The sequence below is a fragment of the Castanea sativa genome, chromosome 1 (assembly GCF_040712315.1).
Source record: "Castanea sativa cultivar Marrone di Chiusa Pesio chromosome 1, ASM4071231v1".
NCBI lineage: Eukaryota > Viridiplantae > Streptophyta > Magnoliopsida > Fagales > Fagaceae > Castanea > Castanea sativa.
The window spans coordinates 63910355-63933586 of NC_134013.1; the positions used below are offsets into that span (position 1 = coordinate 63910355).

The 23232-nt window shown below is 36.8% G+C and overlaps 1 protein-coding gene and 1 pseudogene across 1 annotated transcript; both read left to right on the forward strand.

Moving 5' to 3' along the window:
• Window positions 1-7968: 7968 nt before the first annotated feature.
• LOC142632068 (replication factor C subunit 1-like) lies at window positions 7969-12884 on the forward strand (annotated as a pseudogene).
• Window positions 12885-20531: 7647 nt separating this feature from the next.
• LOC142632078 (uncharacterized) lies at window positions 20532-21269 on the forward strand. Its single transcript, XM_075806502.1, has one exon. It carries the CDS (start codon window positions 20532-20534, stop codon window positions 21267-21269), a length of 738 nt encoding a protein of 245 aa, XP_075662617.1.
• The last annotated feature ends 1963 nt before the right edge of the window (window positions 21270-23232 follow it).

A 23232-nucleotide genomic window follows, 5' to 3' on the forward strand; every position in this document is an offset into this window, starting at 1 on the left:
TTAAATATCACAGAGAGAAGAAAGCAGACTAGGCACAAGTTTGAAAGGAGAAAGGTGTAGAAGCTATCTCCTTCGCATTAAATGCAAGACAACTACTCATCTAATCACATTAATGAGAAAATGACTATGAACAGTGGTGGCACAACTCAAATTGCAAGGTAGAAATTTACTAGTATATTCCAAATGAGATAGAAGTATAGAGAATGCAATCTTAGCCCTCCAAGTGTAGGGTTAAGATAGTCTATGTGTAAATATAAAAGAAATAGGAGGATCCCTAGAGAGGAGGGAGCTTTTGTAAGAGAAAACTGAGATATTGGTATAAGGAAAAAGTAACACACATATATAACAAACCATCCTCGGGACCAAGGATCCTTTTCTCTTCATAATTTGTAGCCTTGATCATCTTAGCCTTATCTCGTTGTGATTAACTCTAATCAATATAGTGATCAATATCCACCATATTCTTTAACAAATTTATTGAATTGGGCTTATTGGGCCATTGTCTGGGTCATTCTTGGGCCGTGGGTCAATTTGAGCCCTTACACTAGTGTTTGCCCCATTTGCATGGATATGCCTAGTGCTTTGCCAGTTTTGAACAAGGTCATTGAATTGGCAGTGAAACTGGGTCTTGCACTGAATTGCAAGTTGTCTCTAAACTCAAAGTTTGATAGGAAACAGTACTTTTAGCCGGACCTTCCAAAAGGGTACCAAATATCTCAATTTAATGTTCCAATTGCAAGTGGTGGTTACATTGATTTGGAAATTCCTGTGGAGTTTGGTGGTGGGCATAGGAGGTTTGGCATTTCAAGGGTTCACATGGAGGAAGATGCAGGCAAGTTGCTTCATTCAGAAAATGGAAGTTATTCACAGGTAAATACTTTGCCTAAATACTGTACCAATTTTTGCTATTTTTATATTTTAACTATGATAAATTATTGATTCTCTCAAAAAATTTATCCATTAAAAAATAATAATTATTCTAATGCTTCTCTTCTCTTAGTCACACTTGAGCCCATACTCCTCCTTAATAGGTGGGGTTAAATGCATAGATTTAATATAATAAAAAAAATTAAATAAGAGGCAAAGTGGAAACAATGATAGAACTCCATGGTATGATAGTATAATAAATTATTGGTTCTCCCAAATGTTTAAGCAATTAGAAAATAGTGAATTTTAATCATTTTATCATTATTATAAGAAACTGTATCCTCCTTTTTTTTTTTTTTTTTTAGAGTATATATTGCTGACTGTTTTCATTGTTTAATCAAGTTCAAGTGTTAGTCATATGATTTGTGGGTTAAGTAACTTAAGTTTATTCTATAAGCATGCTAATTTACAATTTATTGCCTTATTAAGTAGCAGTATGTATGAGTTAGTATGCATTTCAAAATAAAATTTGTTTATGACGCGTATCTTACATATAGATTTAGAAGAGCTGCAACTGGTTATTATTATTATTTTTATTTTGATGGTTCAATGATTGGGGGAGGGGGGGATTTGATTCCTAAATGTCTTCTTTGGTGAAAATTGAATGTTTGAGAATATGATTAGCAACCTCAGAAGTGATCTCAAATGAGACTACGTCCTCAGATAGGGTGACGTATCAGTTGAATTGAGGACAAAGTTGTGGGCCAAATCGGCCCAATACCACCTGTGGGGAGTAAAAAGACCCTGATGGGGATGTGGGCCTTTGGGCCATGCTAAGGAAGGCCGACCTGCTCTTGGGTTTAGAATTTGTTAGTACTACGGGTCGGCCCATACGCCGAGGATCCGAGGATCCAGCCGAGGGTGAATTTCCCCTCAGACGGACACCGGAGAACCCGGGACTTCATGGTAAAGGTTAGGGAATGACACGGTCAAGACCAATGGTTAAAAGGGGAGAACCCTTGAATGTCCTAGAAGCACCGATGTTAGAGAAATACCAAAGATAAAGGCTGCCACCTCCACATTAAAGACCCTGCACCTACCACCATGGCCGCATTAATGGGGAAGTGACACCTGAACAGTGGAAGGGAAACTTCTGGTTACTATTCAAAGGCACTGAGAAAAGAAATATCTAGGCTAAGGGGGAGTTGGGGCAACACGTGTACAAAGTATCAAAAAGAGGAGTATTTAAGAAGCAACCTAGAACAGGAATGGGGGCTCCCTTTTTTGTAATCTAAAAGAAAAAGAAAAAAGAGAAAGAGATAATATAAGAACAGCTCTCGGCTTACGTCCGAGCAGGTTGATTTACAATATTCCTTGTTGTTTTCAAGTGTTTGCAATCTTTGGCTTGTCATTTAATCCTCAGACACTTCTAACCTGGGTTTCAAGCCCACACTCTACAAATTCATATTGTTTAAGGCTCATTGGGCCTGAGCCCGTAACTGTTCTTGGGGCCAGGTGCAATTGTGCACTTACACCACCTTTTTCAAAAAAATTTAGGCAAAAAACACTGTTTTGGAAATAATTGGGGAAATACCACTTTTTCCAGTACTCGAGCTTGGTGAGCTCGAGTACCAAATTTTCTAGTTCCACCGTGGCATGCCAGCGTGGCATTTCGGATTTAAAAAATGCCACTTAGTACTCGAGTTTGGTGAACTCAAGTACTGTATAATCCAATACCCGAGTCCACTAAACTCGGGTACCAATCTGGATTCACCGCCAGCTTTGATGGGATAATGCCATTTGATACTCGAGTTTCATGTACTCGAGTACTATTCTGGATTTGCAACCATCTATTTGGTGTATATGATGCCCATTATACTTGAGTTTCAGGTACTCGGGTATTGTTAACAGTACTCGAGTGTATGAAACTCGAGTATTTCTCACTAAAACCGGTGAAAGTTCAAATCTAATCTCTCATTTCTCACTCACTCACCAGACGCACTCTCACTCTCCACACCCAAAACTTACAAATCCCAAACCCATTTCATCGCCGGCGACCTCGCACTCCCAAACCCATTTCATCGCCGGCGACCTCGCACTCTCAAACCCATTTCATCGCCGGCGCCCTCGCACTCTCAAACCACATTCATTGCTGAAGCTTGTTTCCTGTGGAAAGTGTCTCTCAGCTAAATCTCCAAGGTAATGCAAGAAAAGGATTTAGGATGGCTTAGAAGGGTAGATTGTGCAACATCATTTGTATTATTTGTATTTAGCGATTTTCCTGCCATTTCTAGGTTAATTTATCTTTCAAATATTTTTTCATTGAATAAAGGTATGATTTATATCTGATTAGAAAATGTAGGAAAGAAATTAGATAGTGCAGCCTCTATTAATGATATTAATTTTTGTATGAGCAACTGTTCTGTTTTTAGGCCTTCTTGTATTCCGTCAAATGCAGGCTTTAATTAGTTGTGGTATTAATTTTGGGTGATACTGGGGATACTACAAATGTGACATAAGGCTTACAAACTGATGTATCAAATTTTCAAATGCAAAACAAAAAATAATTAAGAAATTTATTTCTTATGTTGTTTATGTGCCAGTCATCACATTCATCCTCATGTCAGTTTGTAAGCCATTTGTTGTAAAATTGGTGGTAGCTTCCACATTTTCCATTAATCTTTTACACTTTGTGCCTATCAATAATTAGCCCGTGCAAGGCATTGGCACAGTACGTGCATTACAAGAAGTGCCTAGTGTAATTGTTTGTACCTAGAACTCTTCCCACTTGTCTACCTTGCTTTACTTCTAAAGATGGGTAGGGAAATGTGTATCTAATCAGTGTTAAGGAGTTGTGAGTTGAGAAATTGTAGAATCAGAATGTCTCCCACAGAATGTCTTTCATGCACTATGATTTGGGAGGGGTTGTATCAAATTAATCTCAGTAGCTCATAGTAAAAATTAAGAGGTGGCATTAAACCCAATCTCTACTTTGGAGTAAATTTTTGCACTTACTATATACTAAACATGTTAATAAACATATAAATAACAATAATTTGTTTAAGATAATCAATATTTCCATACCAAAATTTTATTCTTAAATTTCCTCCTATCTTATATGATAGAGAAAAAATTATAATGAGTAGAGTTGAGAAAAACTAATTTGAAGTCAAACATGTATAAACGTATTCCATGATTAATTGTAGGCAAAATCTCATAAAAATAAATTACACACATTTCATGATTATAGGTGTAATCTTAGTAGCGCTATTTTACATGTGCCAAGATTTTCCAACCATTGATGAGCGTCAATGGTTTCAAAAATTGATCATATCCACAATGCTAGGTGGTGCCATAGCTAGTGCTTTGTTGGCTATTTGGCTGGATGATATACTTGGAAGGAAAAAATTGATAATTTTTTATAATTTTTTTCAATACTGTGGGTGTCCCAACTATTGTCGTTGCTCTAACTCCTAGTTATATTGTCATTGGATGAATTATACTAACTAGAATGTTAATGGGAATCACTATAATGACCTGCACAATAAATTGCAAAGATTTTTCTCCATAGTGATTGAGATATGCTAATTATAGTGTATTTAGTCTTGATTCCTATTGGGCAATTGATCTCCTACATTACAACCATAACCTTAATATGCTAACATTCTTTTTAATATTTAGTAAGGATGGATGTTTGGGTCGGCATAATTTCATCTATAGCTCAATTCATTTGACCAAAGTATCTCAAATAATCTTATTTCTGGGAATACATGAATGTAGGGGCCAATATACCATCATTCTTTTTATTTTAAAGTATACCCTAATACATCTATATCGATTATTTTAAATCTAATGAATTTTTCATTCTTTCATGCATTATGATTAGGGAGGTGGATGGGTTGCAAACTTGCTATTTTAAAAATTTTATATAAAAAAAATCTATGCTCATGTGTTTAGATTGAAATGAAGTAACAAAAGAAATTGAGAATGAGATATTTGCTTGCATTTTAGATCTAAACTAACCTACATGATGCATAAGAAAATTTAATACTAGATACATATGAAAATGAAAAACAAAACGATCTTTCTCAAGAAGTTAAAAGGTAAAGTAGGAAAAATATCCATTCCTATATAACATTTATTTATAAAATTTTGTTCATCATCAAAGTATGCTAAAAAATGGTAAGAAAAAAACTTTCTCAATAACCAAAATTTTTTTCCTTAATATCTAAAACATTGAAAAAGTATCTAAAATAAAGAACATGTATATATAGGTACTGACTTTAGCAATTTGGTTCAATAAAATTACACTTGAGCCACCCTCAACAATAGCATTTCCCCTCTTAAAGGCCATAAAAAAATTATTGATATAAAAACAAATAAAAAAATTAGTGAGATGCTATCAATGAGATGCTATCATTTTGATTTAGCTTATGGGTATTTGATGAATATGCTAATGGGCCATTAATCACCTTTAATTTATGCCAAGTATGGACCCACATCGAGCAGGACCCTCTATAGGGACTGTCTTGACGAGGCAACCTATGCATCGTTCAAGTTTGCTTTGGGATGCTCCTTTGGCAGGCGAGGTATGCACTTGTGTCCAAAATCGTAGTCAATATATGTAGTAGAAAGATTTTGGGCATTATGTTTGAAGTGTAATTATTACGTGGTTGGTGAATGCTATTATTAATACTAAGCTGCTTTGTTTGCAGGAAGTGCCAGGTGTTCTGACTTGTCGTCACCGAGATAAAGGTCTGTTTGATGGTGGGTTAGATCCATGGATTGCCACTTATATCACAGATGCGGGGTTAGATGGGCTACTTCGGGTCCCGCATATGGACCTTGACCATGCACTGATCACGGCCTTAGTGGAGAGATGACGGCCAGAGACGCACTCATTCCACTTGCCCCACGGTGAGATGACTATCACGCTACAAGACATAGAGGTCATCATGGGGGTACTTGTACATGGCTTGCCGATGGTAGGATTTACCCATATGGACAACTGGCGTGACTTTTGCATGGAATTGCTAGGTACCCCCCTCCACCGGACAGACCACTTGGTACAAAAAAGAACACTGCAATGTTGGAAGGGCCGAAGATAAAAGCCAAATGGCTGGAGGAGCAGTTTCGCAACCCTCTTCCTGCTGACGCCACTGAGGTGCGTGTGCAACAGTATGCTCGGTTTTACATACTCCAAATGTTGGGTAGTATACTGTTTATGGACAAGTCTGGCGAACGGCTCTCAATCATGTATCTACAATTTTTCAATCCAATCAGCAATGGAAAGAATTATAGTTGGGGTAGTGCAACACTAAGTTGGCTATATAGACACCTCTGTAAGGCATCAGAGAAGACAGCCAAGCAAATTGGTGGTGCACTGCTATTAGTGCAGTTGTGGGCGTGGGCGAGGTTTCCACAAATATGTCCTGTGATGAGGCATCCACACCAAGCACTGCCTCCAGGTCTACTTGCTGTTAGGTATGTAGGATCTTCAACTTAGTTATCGTTTTACATTTCCGCATTAATTTTTTTCGCATGGAAATTATGTAAGTAACTAATATGAAGGTTATGTCTTTGTTGTTTGGTAGATGGAAAGGGGCTAAGATAACAACTGACCATCTAATGCATGTCCTACGCGCCTATCGTGTGTTGCTTGCTTCGCTCCGGCGAAATCAGGTATCGTGCCTTACAAGTGGGAACCACTTTGGCATGTATTGGTCACATTCGTTACACATTTTTTACACATTCGTTACACATATATTTTTAATATGGTTGTTTGCATTTGTTGGATCATTGTAGATTGTCTGGGAGCCATATAGAGATTATTTGGGTTCCCTGCCCGCATATTGTACGGCAGGCCAACACATATAGAGGTCCATCGTGCCGCTCATACATTTTTGGGTGGTTGAAGGCCATCACCCCGAACGTGTTCTTCGACAGTTTGGGATGAAGCAAGGCGTACCGGACAATGACGATACTTCAACTGAACTTCACAAGATAACACTCCAAGGCAAGCACGAAAAAAACTGGGTTCAAGAACATGCCACTCATATTGCTAGATGGGCTGCGCATGCCACAATTGCTGAAGCACCGCCCTTTCATGGGGTAATGAGCTACAATGACGAGTATATGGTGTGGTATCGTCTCATCACTGTTCGGCATATTACAAAAAAGACCTCATACTGGGACACTTTGATAAGTTTACAAAGACTGTTTTGTTATAAATGTACCTCGCTTCGCATAGTTTAGTTCCAAATCCTAACACTACTCTTGTATACTTGTGACAGGTTGAATCACAGTTGAGGATTATGGCGAAGTTCGAACCAGGGTCTGAGATGTACACCGATTGTATGAATGCCTTGCAATCTGTTGAAGAGATCAGTCGATTGACCTTGGACGATGCACGCACTGTGGGCAAGGCAAGTGAACCGGCTGTAGGGCGTGGTCGGCAAGCAGGTGGACGTCAAGGGCATGGAGGTCGTCAATCTAGTCAGCGTCATACATCTAGTCAGCGTCATACATCTAGTCAGCGTCCCACAACTGCTCGCCGTCACACATCGTGTGGGCGTCACACACCCGTGCATGACCACACGATGGAGGAGGCAAGTCAGACATCAGATGAGATGTGTTTGGACATTGGTTATGACATGGGCTCCATGGCACATGATGATGCGGGTCCATCCCATGCGCTTGCCCAGACATGTCGGTCCCCATCCTTGGTTCGCGATGATACCTGCCCACCCACATCCTCTCCCCCACCGACTATCGGCACTATCCCCGCAGATGTATGTGGTAGAGATGAGATGAGATTCATGCCCACCCCTGGGCTACCCACCCCTGGTGCCATCCAAACAGAGATACCCACCCCCCTACCAGAGGCTTCACATAGTAAGGATCGGCCGCGAAGGCCGCAATGGACACGGACACATCCTCCTGACTGTGGGACTGGACATGGTACTCCCCTTCTTATACCAATTACATATGCATCTATTTATGGTTAAATGATTTGAATATTAGTATTTGCTTGTGTTCTTTTCAGGCAAGGTGAGACTAGTCAAGGAACCAGTGAGGAGAAGAAAACGGGGATGATTTTCGATGGTCAATCGCATTGGTCATGTCATTGGATCCATCAGCAAGAAAACGGTTTTCCCATTACTTTTTTATTGAATGTGCTTGGATTGATATGACCATCAGCATATGATTAACATCTTCTGTTTGCAGAATTATCTTTTATGTGATGAAGATATTGGGGGTCGGAAATCCTCTAAAGCTAAAGAGCTAGGGTTTGTAATCTGTGACCCATACATGTGATTTCTTTTGAGTTCTTTATTTGTTATATTCTAACATCTCTAGCTTCATATCTTTATATAGTACTACCTTTCTCACTGAGGATGGATTGTTTGATATGATCCGTGCATCAAATCCTGCAAAAGCACCTGTACAAGAAGAATCTAAGAGACCAGTAGTGGATAAGGTTGCACCTCTTCCAAAGGAAAGCCCATGGAAAATATAAGCAAAGGGTATGTCCCAAATTAATATGTGCACTTGTTTTTAATCATTTTGTTATTAGTTGAATATCTCAATGGCTTTTGGTTTTGGGTTATTCTATGGGTCTGTATTCCTTTTCCCTCTTTTTAAATTTTATTTCAAATATGTGGTTTTGCTCAAAGGGTCTGCTATTGGTTTTGACCTTGGCCCTTTAATTATGGGACCTTGTCTCTATCTGTTGTGGCCTTGCTGGGTGTTCATAATGTGTTATCTTCTAATGTCTGTCCATTTATTGTTTGATTAAGTCACATTATGCCATAACTGTGAGGACAAATTGGAAGTTTATGTGTGGCATGGAGATCCAGAATTGTTGCAGGGCAACAAAATCAATGCAAAGTGATTTCAATATCTTTATGACTTTTGACAAAACCTAGTTAGAATGGATACCCTATATTTGAACCTTAATGATTTATGATTATTATTATTATTATTATTATTATTATTTATGGGTAGATAGTGTCGGAGGGGAAGGTGGGGTTCGAACTATAGACATGGGGCACCATAAAGGATGCTTACAATTGAGCTATCACTTGAACCCCAACCTTATAGATTTTCTAATTAGCATACTCCAACAAAAGTGTTGTGCAGAGGGAAAATTTAGATGTAAATTCTATTATTTGGCATAATTTGATTGTTTTGTTCCTAACTTTGTTTAATGAGGAGGAAGTCAGGCTGTGTAGGTTCTGCATTAATCCTAGACTTTGCTGGTATCAAAGATCACATTTCTTGGTTCTTCCAAAAGTTGCAAATATATAGCTCTTGTATTTTATTTAAAATTTGTGTGTGTTTTAAAAAAAGAATTATAGGAGAGTGTGATATCAAAAAGGCATTTCTTTTGCTGATTGGACTGTTAGAATGTTTATTATGGTGATTTTTTAAAGATGAGATAAAATGTGAGCTGTTGTTTGCTTGTATTTCTCTCCATTAGTCTTGCTTGAGCCTGTAAGGGGAACCTGATCTTTTCACATGTTGGAAGTAATGGAGGCTCAATTTTTAGTCGTTTGGAATTAGAAATGCATATGATAGAGACTTAACCAAGTAATTGAGTTATTCTTTGGGTTTTCTCTTACATATGTTGGTAAACTGATTATTCTAGAAGATAGCATTGGCAACTCCTTGGCAGCAGCTGTATCTGGAAAAGGCTTGATCTCAGGGTTGTCCCCAGCTAAGCATAAAACTCAAACCGTGGCAATGAATGCTTTGACATGGACGGAAAAATATAGCCCAAAGGTTCTGCAAGATATTATTGGAAATGAGTCGCTGGTATGTGTGTTAGTTCTCATCTTTCTGCCATTGCTTTTGGGACTAAATTTTTATTTTCATGTATTTAAATCTGGAAAAAGAATTGTAAGGACTCCTCTATCTAATGATGTGCAGGTTGATCGGCTTTAGAAGTGGTTGGCAAATTGGAACGCTCATTTTCTTGATACTGGAAATAAGAAACAGAGCAAAAGACACCTATCAAAAAAAGAAGAGAAGGGCAAAAAAAAAAAAAATTCTGCTTTCGTGTTCTCCCATATTTCATTTAATTAAATGCTAGTGACAGTCGTGGGAAGGCTGATGCCAGAATTGAGAAAGGAATTGCTGGAAGCAATGCTAATTCTATAAAGGAACTTGTCAGCAATAAGGCCCTAAGTGTCAATATGGATCGGTTGGTTTTGCATTCTTTAATATAACTCATAAGTGCATAGAAATATGACTGTTTGAAATTTCTGCTAAAGTTAATTGTTGAAGTTGCAGATCAAAGCATTCAAAAACTGTGCTGATTATGGACGAGGTTGATGGGATGTCTGCTGGAGATAGGGGTGGAATTGCTAACCTTATTGCTAGCATTAAGATTTCCAAAATTCCTATTATCTGCATTTGTAATGACCAATACAGCCAGAAACTAAAAAGTCTTGTGAACTACTATTTGCTTCTCGAATTTAAGAAACCTGAGGAATCGCAGGTTTTTGTGCTCATTTCTATAATTGTTTTTAAAGTACTTGTTTTTGTTATGCATGAAATTCCATGTAGTTGTGATCTAGTCCCTTTGTCTGGTATTTTCTGAATTGACATTCTCTTGTGTTTTTTGCTTCTGTGATGATGTTTAAAAGACTAGAGTTAGTCAGATTATCTAAAATATACCATTCCAAGTTATGTTTGGTTTGGACTGGCCTTTTCTGGGAAATTTTGTCAACTTGAGTTCTTGGATAGTTCATGGCCTAAAGTATAATAGTTGATATATGTAGATATACTAGTCTGATTTTAATAATAGGTGTCTAGACTTAATGGAAGTGAAAGGCATTTTTGTTTCTTCTTACTTCTTCTTTTTTTTTTTTCTTTTTTCTTTTTTTGAGTGTGTGGGGGTGTGGGGGACTCTCTGGAATCTTGTTTATGGTTAGATTCTTCCCTGTGAGATTTTTACACAAGCACACTCGTTGGTGTTACACGGGTAGCTCATTGATACCCACATTAAAATTTTATCCGAGATTTGGATTAGCTTTGTTGATGAGTCATGAATAGTAATATTTCTTAGCCTTAGATTCTCTCCTTAGTATTGATCTTTGGGAAAATTACAACTAGCTGCCTTCTTTTATTCTGCATGACTGCTACAAAGTTTCAAATTTACAAGATGAGGGAACAAAAAAAAAAAAAAAAAAGACCAAAAATCACATTAGTAGAAATAATAAAAAAAAGGCATGTAAATTAAGGGAGTGACAGAGAGTATGACTATAGATACAGTAGAGTAGAGGAAAAGGGTACATATGGTTGACCTGCACTAACCTATTAAGGATCCATAGCCAACCCCAAAATTTTGGGACTAAGGCGTTGTTTGTTTGTTGTTTGTACCCAAGTGTTTGGAATTTGATTTTTGGTTTTTTTGTTTTAAACTGATTGTACCAGATTGAATTTACAAGTCAAAGTTTCATTTTATCTTTGCTTAGAAGATGCTGAAATGGGTGGACTTGAAGAGTTCACCATTTAGAATCACTAAGGTCGATAAACTTTAAAAAGAGATTCTAAAAAAATGATCTTTCATAATTGGTTAACACTAGGTTTGGCCATGAGCAAAGGGATGAGAGGTGGAGGCATTATGTTGAGGATGATGTTTTCGCTACAATATGTTGGTGATCACAGACATTTCAAACTCTAATCAAATTTCGTGGATCATAAATATACATTGTAAAAGAAATGTATGTATTAAAGGTCACCTTTTATGACCCTAGACAAGTTGATTCATTGAATCAGACTCATCAAATGATGGGTTGGAAAGAGGCTTGGTCCAATCCTTCTTTGAGAAGACGGCTTTGGGGCCAATCAGTCACTTTTTTTATAAACTTTATCTGAAAAAATCTTGTACGGTGGTGAATGGTGAGCTAGCCCATTCATGGGAGGCCAATTTAATCCTTAATATTTGGTATGCTTTGACTGTGTGTGTGTGTGTTGGATGCATATGCCAGTGTGATAGAAAATGAACTTTTGGTGTTCTAGCTTCTGCAATATTTGCTGTACATTTCAAGTCCACTACTTCCAATTTCAGAGTTAATAATTCTAAATTTGGTTTATGATAGATGGCAAAGAGGTTAATGGAAGTTGCAAATGTAGAAGGCCTTCAAGTTAATCAGGTAAATACTCCATCAATGCTTTGGTTTATATTTGCACTTGGTTATAGCTGCTTAAGTAAATGTTCATAGTGATGAACTCATCTAGTTTTACTGTTTTGTGACATGTTATATGCTTATTTTTATGTCTCATGATTCTCCTTTCTATTAATTTTAACTAATAATTAATCCACAGAAATTTACCTTTTGTATTGTATCAGATTGCTCTTAAGGAACTTGCAGAAAGAGTCAATGGAGATATGCGTATGGCACTAAACCAATTACAATATATGAGCCTCTCCATGTCAGTCATCAAATATGATGACATTAGGCAGCGTCTTCATAGCGGTGCAAAGGACCAAGACATTTCACCTTTCACTGCTATTGACATGTATGACATTAATGATCCTATTTTACTACAGAAATGTAGCCTATGTTCTGGTTCATTTGCATGCTATATTTTTCTTCTTGTGAGATACTTTTGTGGGCTGCATCTAATTTCCTGTTTGACTTAAGATGGTTGTCTGAACTTGACATTCTGCATACTTAGTCTCATCTCTATTCATTGTGAATTTTCTTGGTTTTTCTATTTTTATTATATTTTGGATGAGAAAGGCTCTAATTTCTTCAGAAAGGTGCTGCAACAACATACTGGGTTATTTTTAATAGCGTAGTTCAAATACATACTCAAGTCTTGACTACTAACCTGTAGGCTTCATACCTTTGTTAATTTTTGACAATTACGTGTCATCCTTTCCATGTGATTGTAGCCTGTTTAGGTCCAATGGGAAGTTGAGGATGGATGAGCGGATTGACCTGAGCATGAGTGATCCGGATCTAGTCCCTCTTCTTATTCAGGTTCTTTTCTTGAGCTTTTGAAAATTCTATACTGCAAGGTGATCAATTAGTCTCTGCAGAATCTTCCAACTATGAATCAACAAAATGTTATGTGCAGTTTACCATTTGAGATTTGTAATGGAAAAAGAAATTAAAATAAAATAAAATATATGACTCCACATATTAGAGTGATAGAACCAATACAGACAATACCCTTTTCAGCAGGTTTGGTCACCATGTTGCTGGCTCAATGTATATATTGTATAGTTGAACTGTGTTACCACAAATAACCCATTGGAAATACAAAATATTTTGACAAAATGCAAATTAATGGTAATTGAAAGTCTTTTTGGAAATTCTTTAGGTGGTAATTATTTTTCTGGGGAATATTATCTACTTGAAATTCTACATTTTTTTCCAGTTTGCAATGGGGATATTATCAATGTACAGATTCGACGATATAGACAGTGGCATCTCTCTCAAATTGGTTCCCTTGCATCGTGTATAATTCTGTATGTGTTCAGCTCTTGCAATTACAAGATTTAGTACTTGGTCTACGTTTTACAACTTAATTGGTGTTTAATTTTTCTTTTCTTTTCTTTTTTTAATTTTTGTTATAATCAGTGCTGCACTGTTGCATGAGCAGATGGAAACACGTAAACAGGTAAGGAATTGTCTATGATATGAGAGTTTATGTATTTTGGCATTTGGGCTACCTGGACACTGTCAAATTTTTGCTGAGGCAAGCCTCGGCCTCCTTTTGATCAGGTTAGTTATCTTGGATGCTCTTTGAAACTTAAAAAATTATGAAACTGTGGGTGATGCTGCCTAGGCTATTAATTAGTCTAAAATCTAAAATAATGTTGTGGGGTTGCAGTTTTTGGAAACTTGCCTTCATCAATAATGTTGTGGGGTTAGAGCACATCATTATTATAAAAGTTTTGAAATGTTCTTCCACACTTTGATGTATAGGATCTCTAAACCATTTAGAAGCCTTATACTGTCTTTGGACTAAAGAAGAAGCTTGATTGCCATTCCTTTGCTTTTCTTTTCAATTCAGTTTTTACTTTTGATCATTTTATTGTTGTTCTTGGTGGACATAACACTGAACACCCCCCCCCCCCCAAAAAAAAGTCCCCTGTCGGGTGTAAAAAAGACGTTGAAGACATTGTGGTGTCTATATTTCATGTTATCAAGACTCTTTTGATAGCACATCTCTTCTATGGTGTTGAACATATTAGTTAACAACTTTGTTTTGATACGATAAATTTTTACTTGAATTATTGACTTTATGATTGGGGATATTTTTTTTCTTTCAGCAACCAGCTTCTTCTGCAGTAAAAGCAGTTGACAAGGACTTTCCCACAAAGAGATTATAAGGAGTGCTTGATTCAGACGGTGTTGTAAGTTAAAATGGATAACATATGCTTCACTAGAAATTTGTGTCTGAAGACATAGTCCATAGAATGTTGGAATCAATTGAAGGATATAGATTTTGAAAAAAAAAATTTGTGGCAGTTTCCAATGCAAACATTAATTTAAGAATCCAGTCCACAGTTTGTCAAAGACAAGTTTTGATGAGTTCATTATAGAATACCCCAGAATGAATAGCATTTTTCCAAGCTGTTATTTGTGAACATCTTGAGAACAGAAAAGGTGAATTGATATTGATGTGGTGGTGAGTAATCATTTTGTCTGGATCTTGTACCGCAGGAGGTGTCTGGATCAACTTCATTTTCAACAAATGCTCAGAAGAAACAGTTCAAGTCAGACTATAGCAATCAAGCTGCATATAAACTAGAGCTGCTTTTAAGTACTTCAGAGAAGGAGGAATGCTTGTCGTCCTAGTAACAATGGAGCTGCATATAGTGCTCCTTCATATGATGGTTCAGCTGTATCTGCTGCATCACAGGCATTATCAGAGTTGACCATTGTATAATATGAAATGAAAGAGAGTGGTAGAAGAACCTTACTCTTTAGCAGTAGATCATTGTATAATGTAATTGAAGATGAGAATTCTCTGTTTTTGTTTTTCCTCCCACACCATAGTTGCTGTATACGTCTCTCAATCTTGATCACAGGACATTATCTTGTAGGAACACGTGTCAATTGTCTTGATGTAAGAATATTAAATTTGATGCTACTCATATTAACCAGTTAAAAGGAGGTTATGATGGATGAAACTTGCAAAAATAATGTTGCCTGGTTAAATGCTAGGTGAGACTGAGACCAATTTCTCTTCTTTGGGTAGATTTGTTTATAAAATGTTGTATGGTGTCAATCTTCTCAAGCTTGCACATTTTGCTGCCATAGTTTCTAGGCAATATTAGGAGAAAGAAGCTGCTATTAATTATCATCTAGAAGGAGTGATTGAGAAACTTCAAGCAAGTAGAGAGCAGCGAATTGAAGAACCAATCCTTTACATTAAGTTGCATAGCCATATTTAAACTAGAGCAAGGTGACCAAAAAGAGTGCAAGAAGCTTCTAGAAGATGGGAAGAGTACCCTTGATAGCATGACGGATATTGATCCAACGGTCTATGCTAACTATTATTGGGTTTCATCTCAGTACTACAAATTTCGTCCACAATTTGCTGACTTCTATAAAAGCGTTCTTCTTTATCTGGCATACACATCAGTGGAGTCTCTCTATAAACTCGAGAGTACTAAAAAATAAAAAATAAAAACCTCGAGGATATTTTATACAAATTTATATTTTTTGGGAATTAGTTGGAGTATGCTCTTATCTATTAATAGGTTTTTGGTTCACATATCGCTGGGAATGCTTGTCAAAAAGCGTTTTTCACTAATCGTGTAGGACATTTTTGGTATATTATACCCGAGCCATACTCGAGTTTACTGGACTCGGGTACCTCTAACACAGTACTCGCGTCCTTTAAACTCAAGTAATAAGTTCCATACTTATTACTCGAGTAGAGTAAGTACAGATTACCCGAGCAATACTCAAGCTTACTAGACTCGGGTACTTCTAATAGTACTCGAGTCCTTTAAGCTCGAGTACTAATTTGTATGATTTACTATATTATACCCGAGTCATACTCGAGTTTACTGGACTCGGGTACTTTTTAACACAGTACTCGAGTCCTTCAAACTCGAGTAATAAGTTCCATACTTATTGCGCGCACCGACTTTCCTAGCGGCAACCACTACATTAATGGATAATGAATGGTACTCGAGCTCACGAAACTCGAGTACCTCTTCAGAAAACAAACCCCATCACCTTTCACCTATTTTTAGTTAAGCATCTTTTGAACTCTACTCGCGTACCTATCTTTCCAATTCCACGTGACGAGTCAGAATGCTACGTGGACGCAGAAGCTACTGGTAGTTGGGTCACCATCTGCAAGTCCTTGAGTTTGTATGTCAATGCTCCGTCCAAGACCAACGTGCTGTCCATTTATCCTTTGGGTCAACCCTGCTGTGACAAGAACATAGAGGTAATAGTTAAGTGCTTAGTTTCAAATTGTATTTGTATGTGCTTCGTATGAGAATTTTACGCATGTGGTGTTTTTGTACTCCATGCATGAGGTGTTTTTGTACTCCCTAGTTTTTCAATATTAACTATGTACAACTGCTGATATTCACACATTTGAATTGAAGTTTCAAAAATTTGGAAATTTAAAAATGTGGTTAATAATAAATAAAGAAGTGATATAAGTAGTCAGTCTATACGAGTATTTGCAAAAATATACAAACTCAACACATGTGAAAAAGTTGTCAAATTTCTTGTGAATGTAATAGATGTTTTTGGGGGACTCTCCATGGAAAAAATGTGTGGCCAACCCACTAACTTGATGATTGGAATCATTTTTCATTGTCGGATTGGATTTGAGTTGGGTCAAATTCAAAGTAATAGTTTTTTTCAACCAATTTGGCCTAACTCCACCCACCGTATAGACAAATTTATTTTATAATATTATTTTCAGTTTCAATTTGATTAAGTTTGGTATCTTAATCATTAATTTTAACAAATTTGAAATTTTGAAATATAATTTAGTACTAATAATTATATGAATGGTAAATATTTATTTTTTTAAAAGTACTTAAATAGTTTATAAAAACTTGGCCGTTTGGTATAGAATTTTAAGCGACAATTTTCAATTTTTAAACAACATTACACGTATTTCTATACATTTTTTCATCCACATGTATTTCCAAAAAATACAAATAACGTTACTAGAACAACATTACCAAACGAACCCTAAAATTTTACAAAGCATGAAATATATATGCACAACCCTTCGACAATCCAACCTAGGCTTATACACATGTAATAAGTCGAGCTGAAAATTACTTCTTTATAATAAAAGCGTGAATGCGCGCACAGTGTTTTGGCATTGTACATCCAATATTTTTGCACTGTGCAACACTATAGCTACAATAGTGTTTTGGTTTAGTTAGTCACTTTTTTTTTCCCGTTTATTCAATCCTTTTGTTTATTCAACTGGTACTGTAGCTACAGTGCCTAAAGTTTTTTTTAAAAAAAATTCAATAATTGGTTTGTGTTTTTTTTTTCTTTTAAATATTGATGTAAGCTGACATTTATATTGTTATACTGACACATCAAATTTCACAATATTTTCACAATTATTGATGTGTCAATTTCTTACAAGTCGAAATAAAATAATAAAATAAAATATGAGATTGGTTTTTTTTTTTTTTTTTTTCAGTAATCGATTTGTGTTTTTTTTTCTTTTAAATATTGATGTAAGCTGACATTTATATTGTTATACTGACACAACAAATTTCACAATATTTTCACAATTATTGACGTGTCAATTTCTTATAAGTAGAAATAAAATAATGAAATATGAAACTGTAGCCAACCACAACTAAAAATAAAATGTTTTAAAAAAATGTTACAACACTTATTGTTATCATAAAATTTTCACAATTGTTAAGATCTCAGTTTCTTATAGATCAAATAAAAAAAAGAGAAACAAAAGAAGAATAAGGAGAGCAAACTATATATGTATCAAAAAAAAAACTTAACCATAGCCAATGCACACCAACACTAGTAAACCGGATCCTTAAGATTAATGCATAGTCTATTTTGCTATAGTCATATGGCAGTACCTCCAACGGTTGTTGGACATGAACATGATGTCAGTTTGTGTGGTAGTCCATTGCCTTAGTTATATGGTAATAATAACTCATAACACAATGTTGTTTTAACCTTTTTTTTTTTTTAAATGTAAATATGATTGTATTTGAATTGTTCGTTTGAATATGGTTCTTAATTATGTCAAAACACTAAAAAAAAATTATAATTTTTTGTATGAGAGAAATTTTATAAATTGAGTTAACTAGAACGCAGAACTCGATATATTATTAATTGTTTTTATAAATTCAATTATTCAATTATTTATATGTCTATGATTGAGTTTGAATAAAAATTGTTTTTATCATACGCCAAATTTATGTAAGTGGTTATATAGTATGACAACTTTTATATTGTTAATAACAGGTCGGTGATGGATTTTCACTTTTTCTATGTGTACTACGATGAAGAGATGTATTATCACGACTTGCATGGGTTGTCATACCAAGGCTTGAACCAAAAGCAAAATTGTGTTAGGGTGAAACGTGGGATAGGCCTTATGAAATTGCAACAAAGAATATTGAAGGTGATAAGGTTAGATCACTCTAGGCATAACATTTCCATCGTGTATCGAGCACCTCAACGGGTTCTAGACACCCATGTTTTCTACAATTATCGAGTGCCGCCCAAGTGAAGATGATGTGGGAAATTGTTGAGCAAATGGTGGTGAAAGGATTTGTTAGTTCGGATCTCTATGTCACTGTTGAGCCCACCATAGTAGAGGCTGGAGAGGGTTCACAACATACTATTTTGGATGGAACTGTAGATGAGCACATTGACTCAATACCATTACAGTCTTATCAAGGCTGTGCAGAAAACACAGGAGATGGGTATGGATATGAACCGTGGCAAAAATTTCCCCATGCTTCACACATTGAGGAGGAGCAAGGGCCCCAGGAAGTGCATGTAGGAGAGCATTTATCTCATGATGAGCTGCATGGGGGCACATCTGAAAATGAAGATGATCACGGACTTGGTGACGATGCAACCCATATTGATGTTACTAGGGATGACTTCGAGGAGCTCCTAGATACCATGGGTGAGCACGAGGATGTTGATCATATCGAGGATGTGGTTGTAGAAGAGAATAGAGACACATGCCCTGGTCCCGATCCTACGCCGGAATGGTTCACCAAAAACACTTGGGATAATATGTTTGATCCATCACCGGTTATGCAAGCGGAAGTATCAAGTTGGATGCCTGGGGAGCAGCCAATGAAAGGAATGGTCTTCGCGACTAAATTTGCGGTGCGACATGCGTTGACTTGGTACGCACTGCAAGAGAATTTTAGGTTCAAAACTGAGCATTTAGACTCAGAGAGGCTTATGGTGAGTTGTGAGGATGATTCCTGTCCATGGTCAGTCCGTGCGATCTGTTGCAAGGGAGACAATGTCTGGAAGATTGCAAAATGCAAGGGCCCTCACACGTGCGACAAAATTCAGAATGCTCATGATGGTCGGATGATTGATTAGGTGTTCCTAGCATACGTACTTGAGCGCTATATACAAGAAGACCCCACGTATAAGATAAAGAACTTACGCCACGTTGCTTTGGCAGACTTAAAACACGAAGTATCTCACTACAAGGTATTCTTTAACTTGCATTCTTTTTTCAATACAATGTAGAGACATCAGTCTTCATGGAAGTATAAGCATGATATTTTTTTCCCAAAACCCATGAATACCTGATGTTAAGAAAAATGAAATTGAAAAAAGAAAAAGAAAAAAAAAGGAATAAAGAGAAAGAAATATTATCTTCATCTTATAGCCTTACAAGTCTTGATTTGTTTTCTTCAACTATAATTATTTAACTTCTATTCATTTCTAACGTAATCATTATGGTTCACATACAAGGTTTGGGATGCCAAACAAAAGGTCGTTGCAGCTATATACGGGGATTTTAAGGAGTCTTATGCAGAGTTGCCGCGTTTTTTAGCAGGACTTAAGGATGCAAGTCCGGGTACAAAGTATAAGTTATTAGTGAACGATAATGATGAACCGGGAACCTGTACATTCAAGTCCGTATTTTGGGCGTTTCGTCCATGTATTATTGGGTTCAAGAACTATAAGCCTGTAATTAGTATTGATGCAACCCACCTCTATGGAAAATATAAAGGGAAATTGATGATTGCAATGGCGATATATGCTAGTAATAAGATTTATCCACTAGCCTTCGCCGTTGTCGAGAGCGAGAGCACAGAGACTTTGGGGTTGGTTCTTGGCTTGTATAAGAAGGTATGTTACTAACTGGAGACACCTGTGTGTCATATCTGACAGACACCCTAGGATACAAGCTATCTTCAGAGACACTAATCGAGACTATTTGCAGCCTCCCATGACAGAACATCTTTACTGCCTTCATCATCTATGCAGTAACGTGAACACTAGATGGAACAATGAAACTTTAAAGAATCTAGTATGGAGGGCAGCAAGTGCTACCCAGGAGCGAAAGTTCAATGCCACGTTCGATTTAATTGAGAATGTGAACCAGGATGCGCACCAATATCTGAAGGATGTGCCGAAAGAGAAATGGGCTCTAACTTTTGACGGGGTTACCGTTATGGGGTGATGACTACAAATGTCTCCGAGTGCTTCAATGGTGTTCTAAATGGTGCTCGTAGCCTGCCTATTACAGCAATGGTGAAATACACATGGTTCAAACTGAATGCTTATTTCGATGATCGTCGCAATAAGAGCATAGAGCAGTTGAATTCAGGAAAAAAATGGTGTAAATGTGCCTTGGATATCTTCATGAGAAATAAGGAGAAAGCAGAGCATCACAGGGTGACGAGATTGAGCGCACAACAACAATCATATCAAGTAGATACACCGCATAATCTAGGGACTGCTGGACATGGGGATCACACACATGGAGTTAATCTGCTGCAAAGAACGTGCACATGTCAGAAATGGAAATTGTATAAGATACCATGTTCACATGTCATTGCAGTTTGCATTAGGTATCGACATGATGCAGAACAGTACATTGACCTATGTTATAGTGTGGACGCACTGTTTCGGAGCTATGCTCCCGTTTTCCCTGCGTTGAAAGATAGATTATCATGGTCGGATCCTAAAGAAACTCGAAGGGTCCTCCCCAACCCCCAATTGATCCAAGAGAAAGGTCGCCCTGTCTCAACAGAAATCAAAAATGAGATGGACGAGGGCGGGAAACGGCCTAGAACCACACCATGGAAGGAGGGGGGGAGGAAGGTGAAATGCGGGTTGTGTGACCAAGAGGGGCATAACCGAAGAACATGCCCTAAGCGGAACGAGGCCCCGACGAGTGGTGGTCTCGCGGACTAGGTACGCTAAGTTTGATAGTGGTTGGTGGTGAATCTGGGAATGGATTGTTGGATGATGTACAGGTAGGGAATGTTCCTTTTTCCTTAAAAACTTTACATTCAAAGTGGCAGCACCAATAGATTTAAGTTGTTCAAAAAAAGGAGAGTGGGGTGGGGGGGAGGACACCAGATTATTTATGTTTAACATCAAAGTAATTGATTAACTTAGATTTTTAATTTAGTTTCATACCATAAATGCATGATATACATGTTATTATTTTTCACATGTATTTTCAGGTGCTTGATTTTGATAGATTTACTTGGTCAACAACATCATCAAAGATTTACTTGTCACCAAGTAGTCTGCCACTAAAGATATTTGTAGTGCAATTCTGGATATATCTTTCCAGCGCATGCTGAAGAGAGAAAAGGTTCCTCCTGGAACAGCATTTCCTCTGGGGGCGTTGTCAAGTACTTTAGGAGCTTTCTTTCCAACAAAAGCTTCTGATTTTAATCCTCAAATGTCCTCCTATTTCTTTCCTTCTATAACGTCCACATGAGACATAGGCAGGTTTGGTTGGATTATGGCAGGCTAAATACATACAACCTACATGCCATACTTACCCTTCAATAATAGGGTCAATTCTGACAGGGTTGCACCATCTTCCCATGCAAACCTGTATGGGTTAGTGCTGATCACCGCGGTTAGGCGGGGTATTGTATAACCTGTCTTGACAATTTAGCATTATATTTAGGCTTGAAAATCGTAGATTTCTTCTTAAATTTTACAAAGAACTCAAATTGGATAGACATTAATGAATCATATTTGAGATCTTCTAAATACACATGCTGCATCTCTTTTTTAAATTGCATATCCTAGCGTGCTCTTTAATTGAGAAATAGTCATGGGTTCACTTATTACAACTCCATATTAATAAGCAAGTCCTTATATATTCAGGAGAACAAATGACCTTAGGCTTCTTTCTTTTTTTTCCCCTTACTTTAGGGCTTGACAGACATGATTACTACTCGAACGAATATTGGAATAAAGAGAATGGGAGAAATCGATCACAAGGCATTTCAAGATACATGCAAGAAGCGATTTCATATTGAGGAAGCAAATTTGCAAGCCACAAAGCTGTGCTCTTTGTGGCAGGAGCACCTGAAAAATCCAAAATGGCATCCTTTTAAAGTCGTTGAAGTCAATGGGAATCCTCAGGTATATTCTAAACCTTATTTATTTGTTGTATTCATGTATGTATTTATTTTATGAGCTAGTGCAAATTTGCATAGTCTTTGATTTTATTTGCATATGTTATTGTAAGAGGCATGAATCAGAATTAGCTTTCAATATACTATTTTTCTGCTTACAAGTTATTCATGATGGGTCCAACTGTCTCCAATTTCTTACACAATCTTTCTCTCATATTGAGTGTGTTCATTTAAGCATCAAAATTACAAATAAAAGCCCTCCATATTGGGTTGTCATCTTTCTTTTTTTTGGTGGAAGTTTCTCCTCTTTCATTAGTTCCAGAATAAAAAATTTTCTTTTTCCAGCTTACTTGACTGTTAAGGATTGGTTGCCAGATTAATCATTCATTTTATACAGGAAATATTGGATGAAGACGATGAGAAATTATGAAATCTTAAACAGGAGTGGGGTGTTCAGATATATGCGGCTGTCTTTACAGCATTGAAAGAGATGAATGAGTATAATCCAAGCGGCTGATACATCATTCCTGAGCTTTGGAACTTCAAAGAAGATAGGAAAGCTACATTAAAGGAGGTGATCAGTTATATAGTGAAGAATATCAAGGCACTTAAGCGCAGCAAATCATGAGGCAGAGGTTAGTAATTTGATATATATATATATATATATATATACAGTGCTTGGAAGTGTTTCTTGAAAGAAATAAGAATGGCTTAGTAGAATGTAGGAGTTCTTGTATACTTTGATTATTAGTATTGAACTTTGTATATGCAGT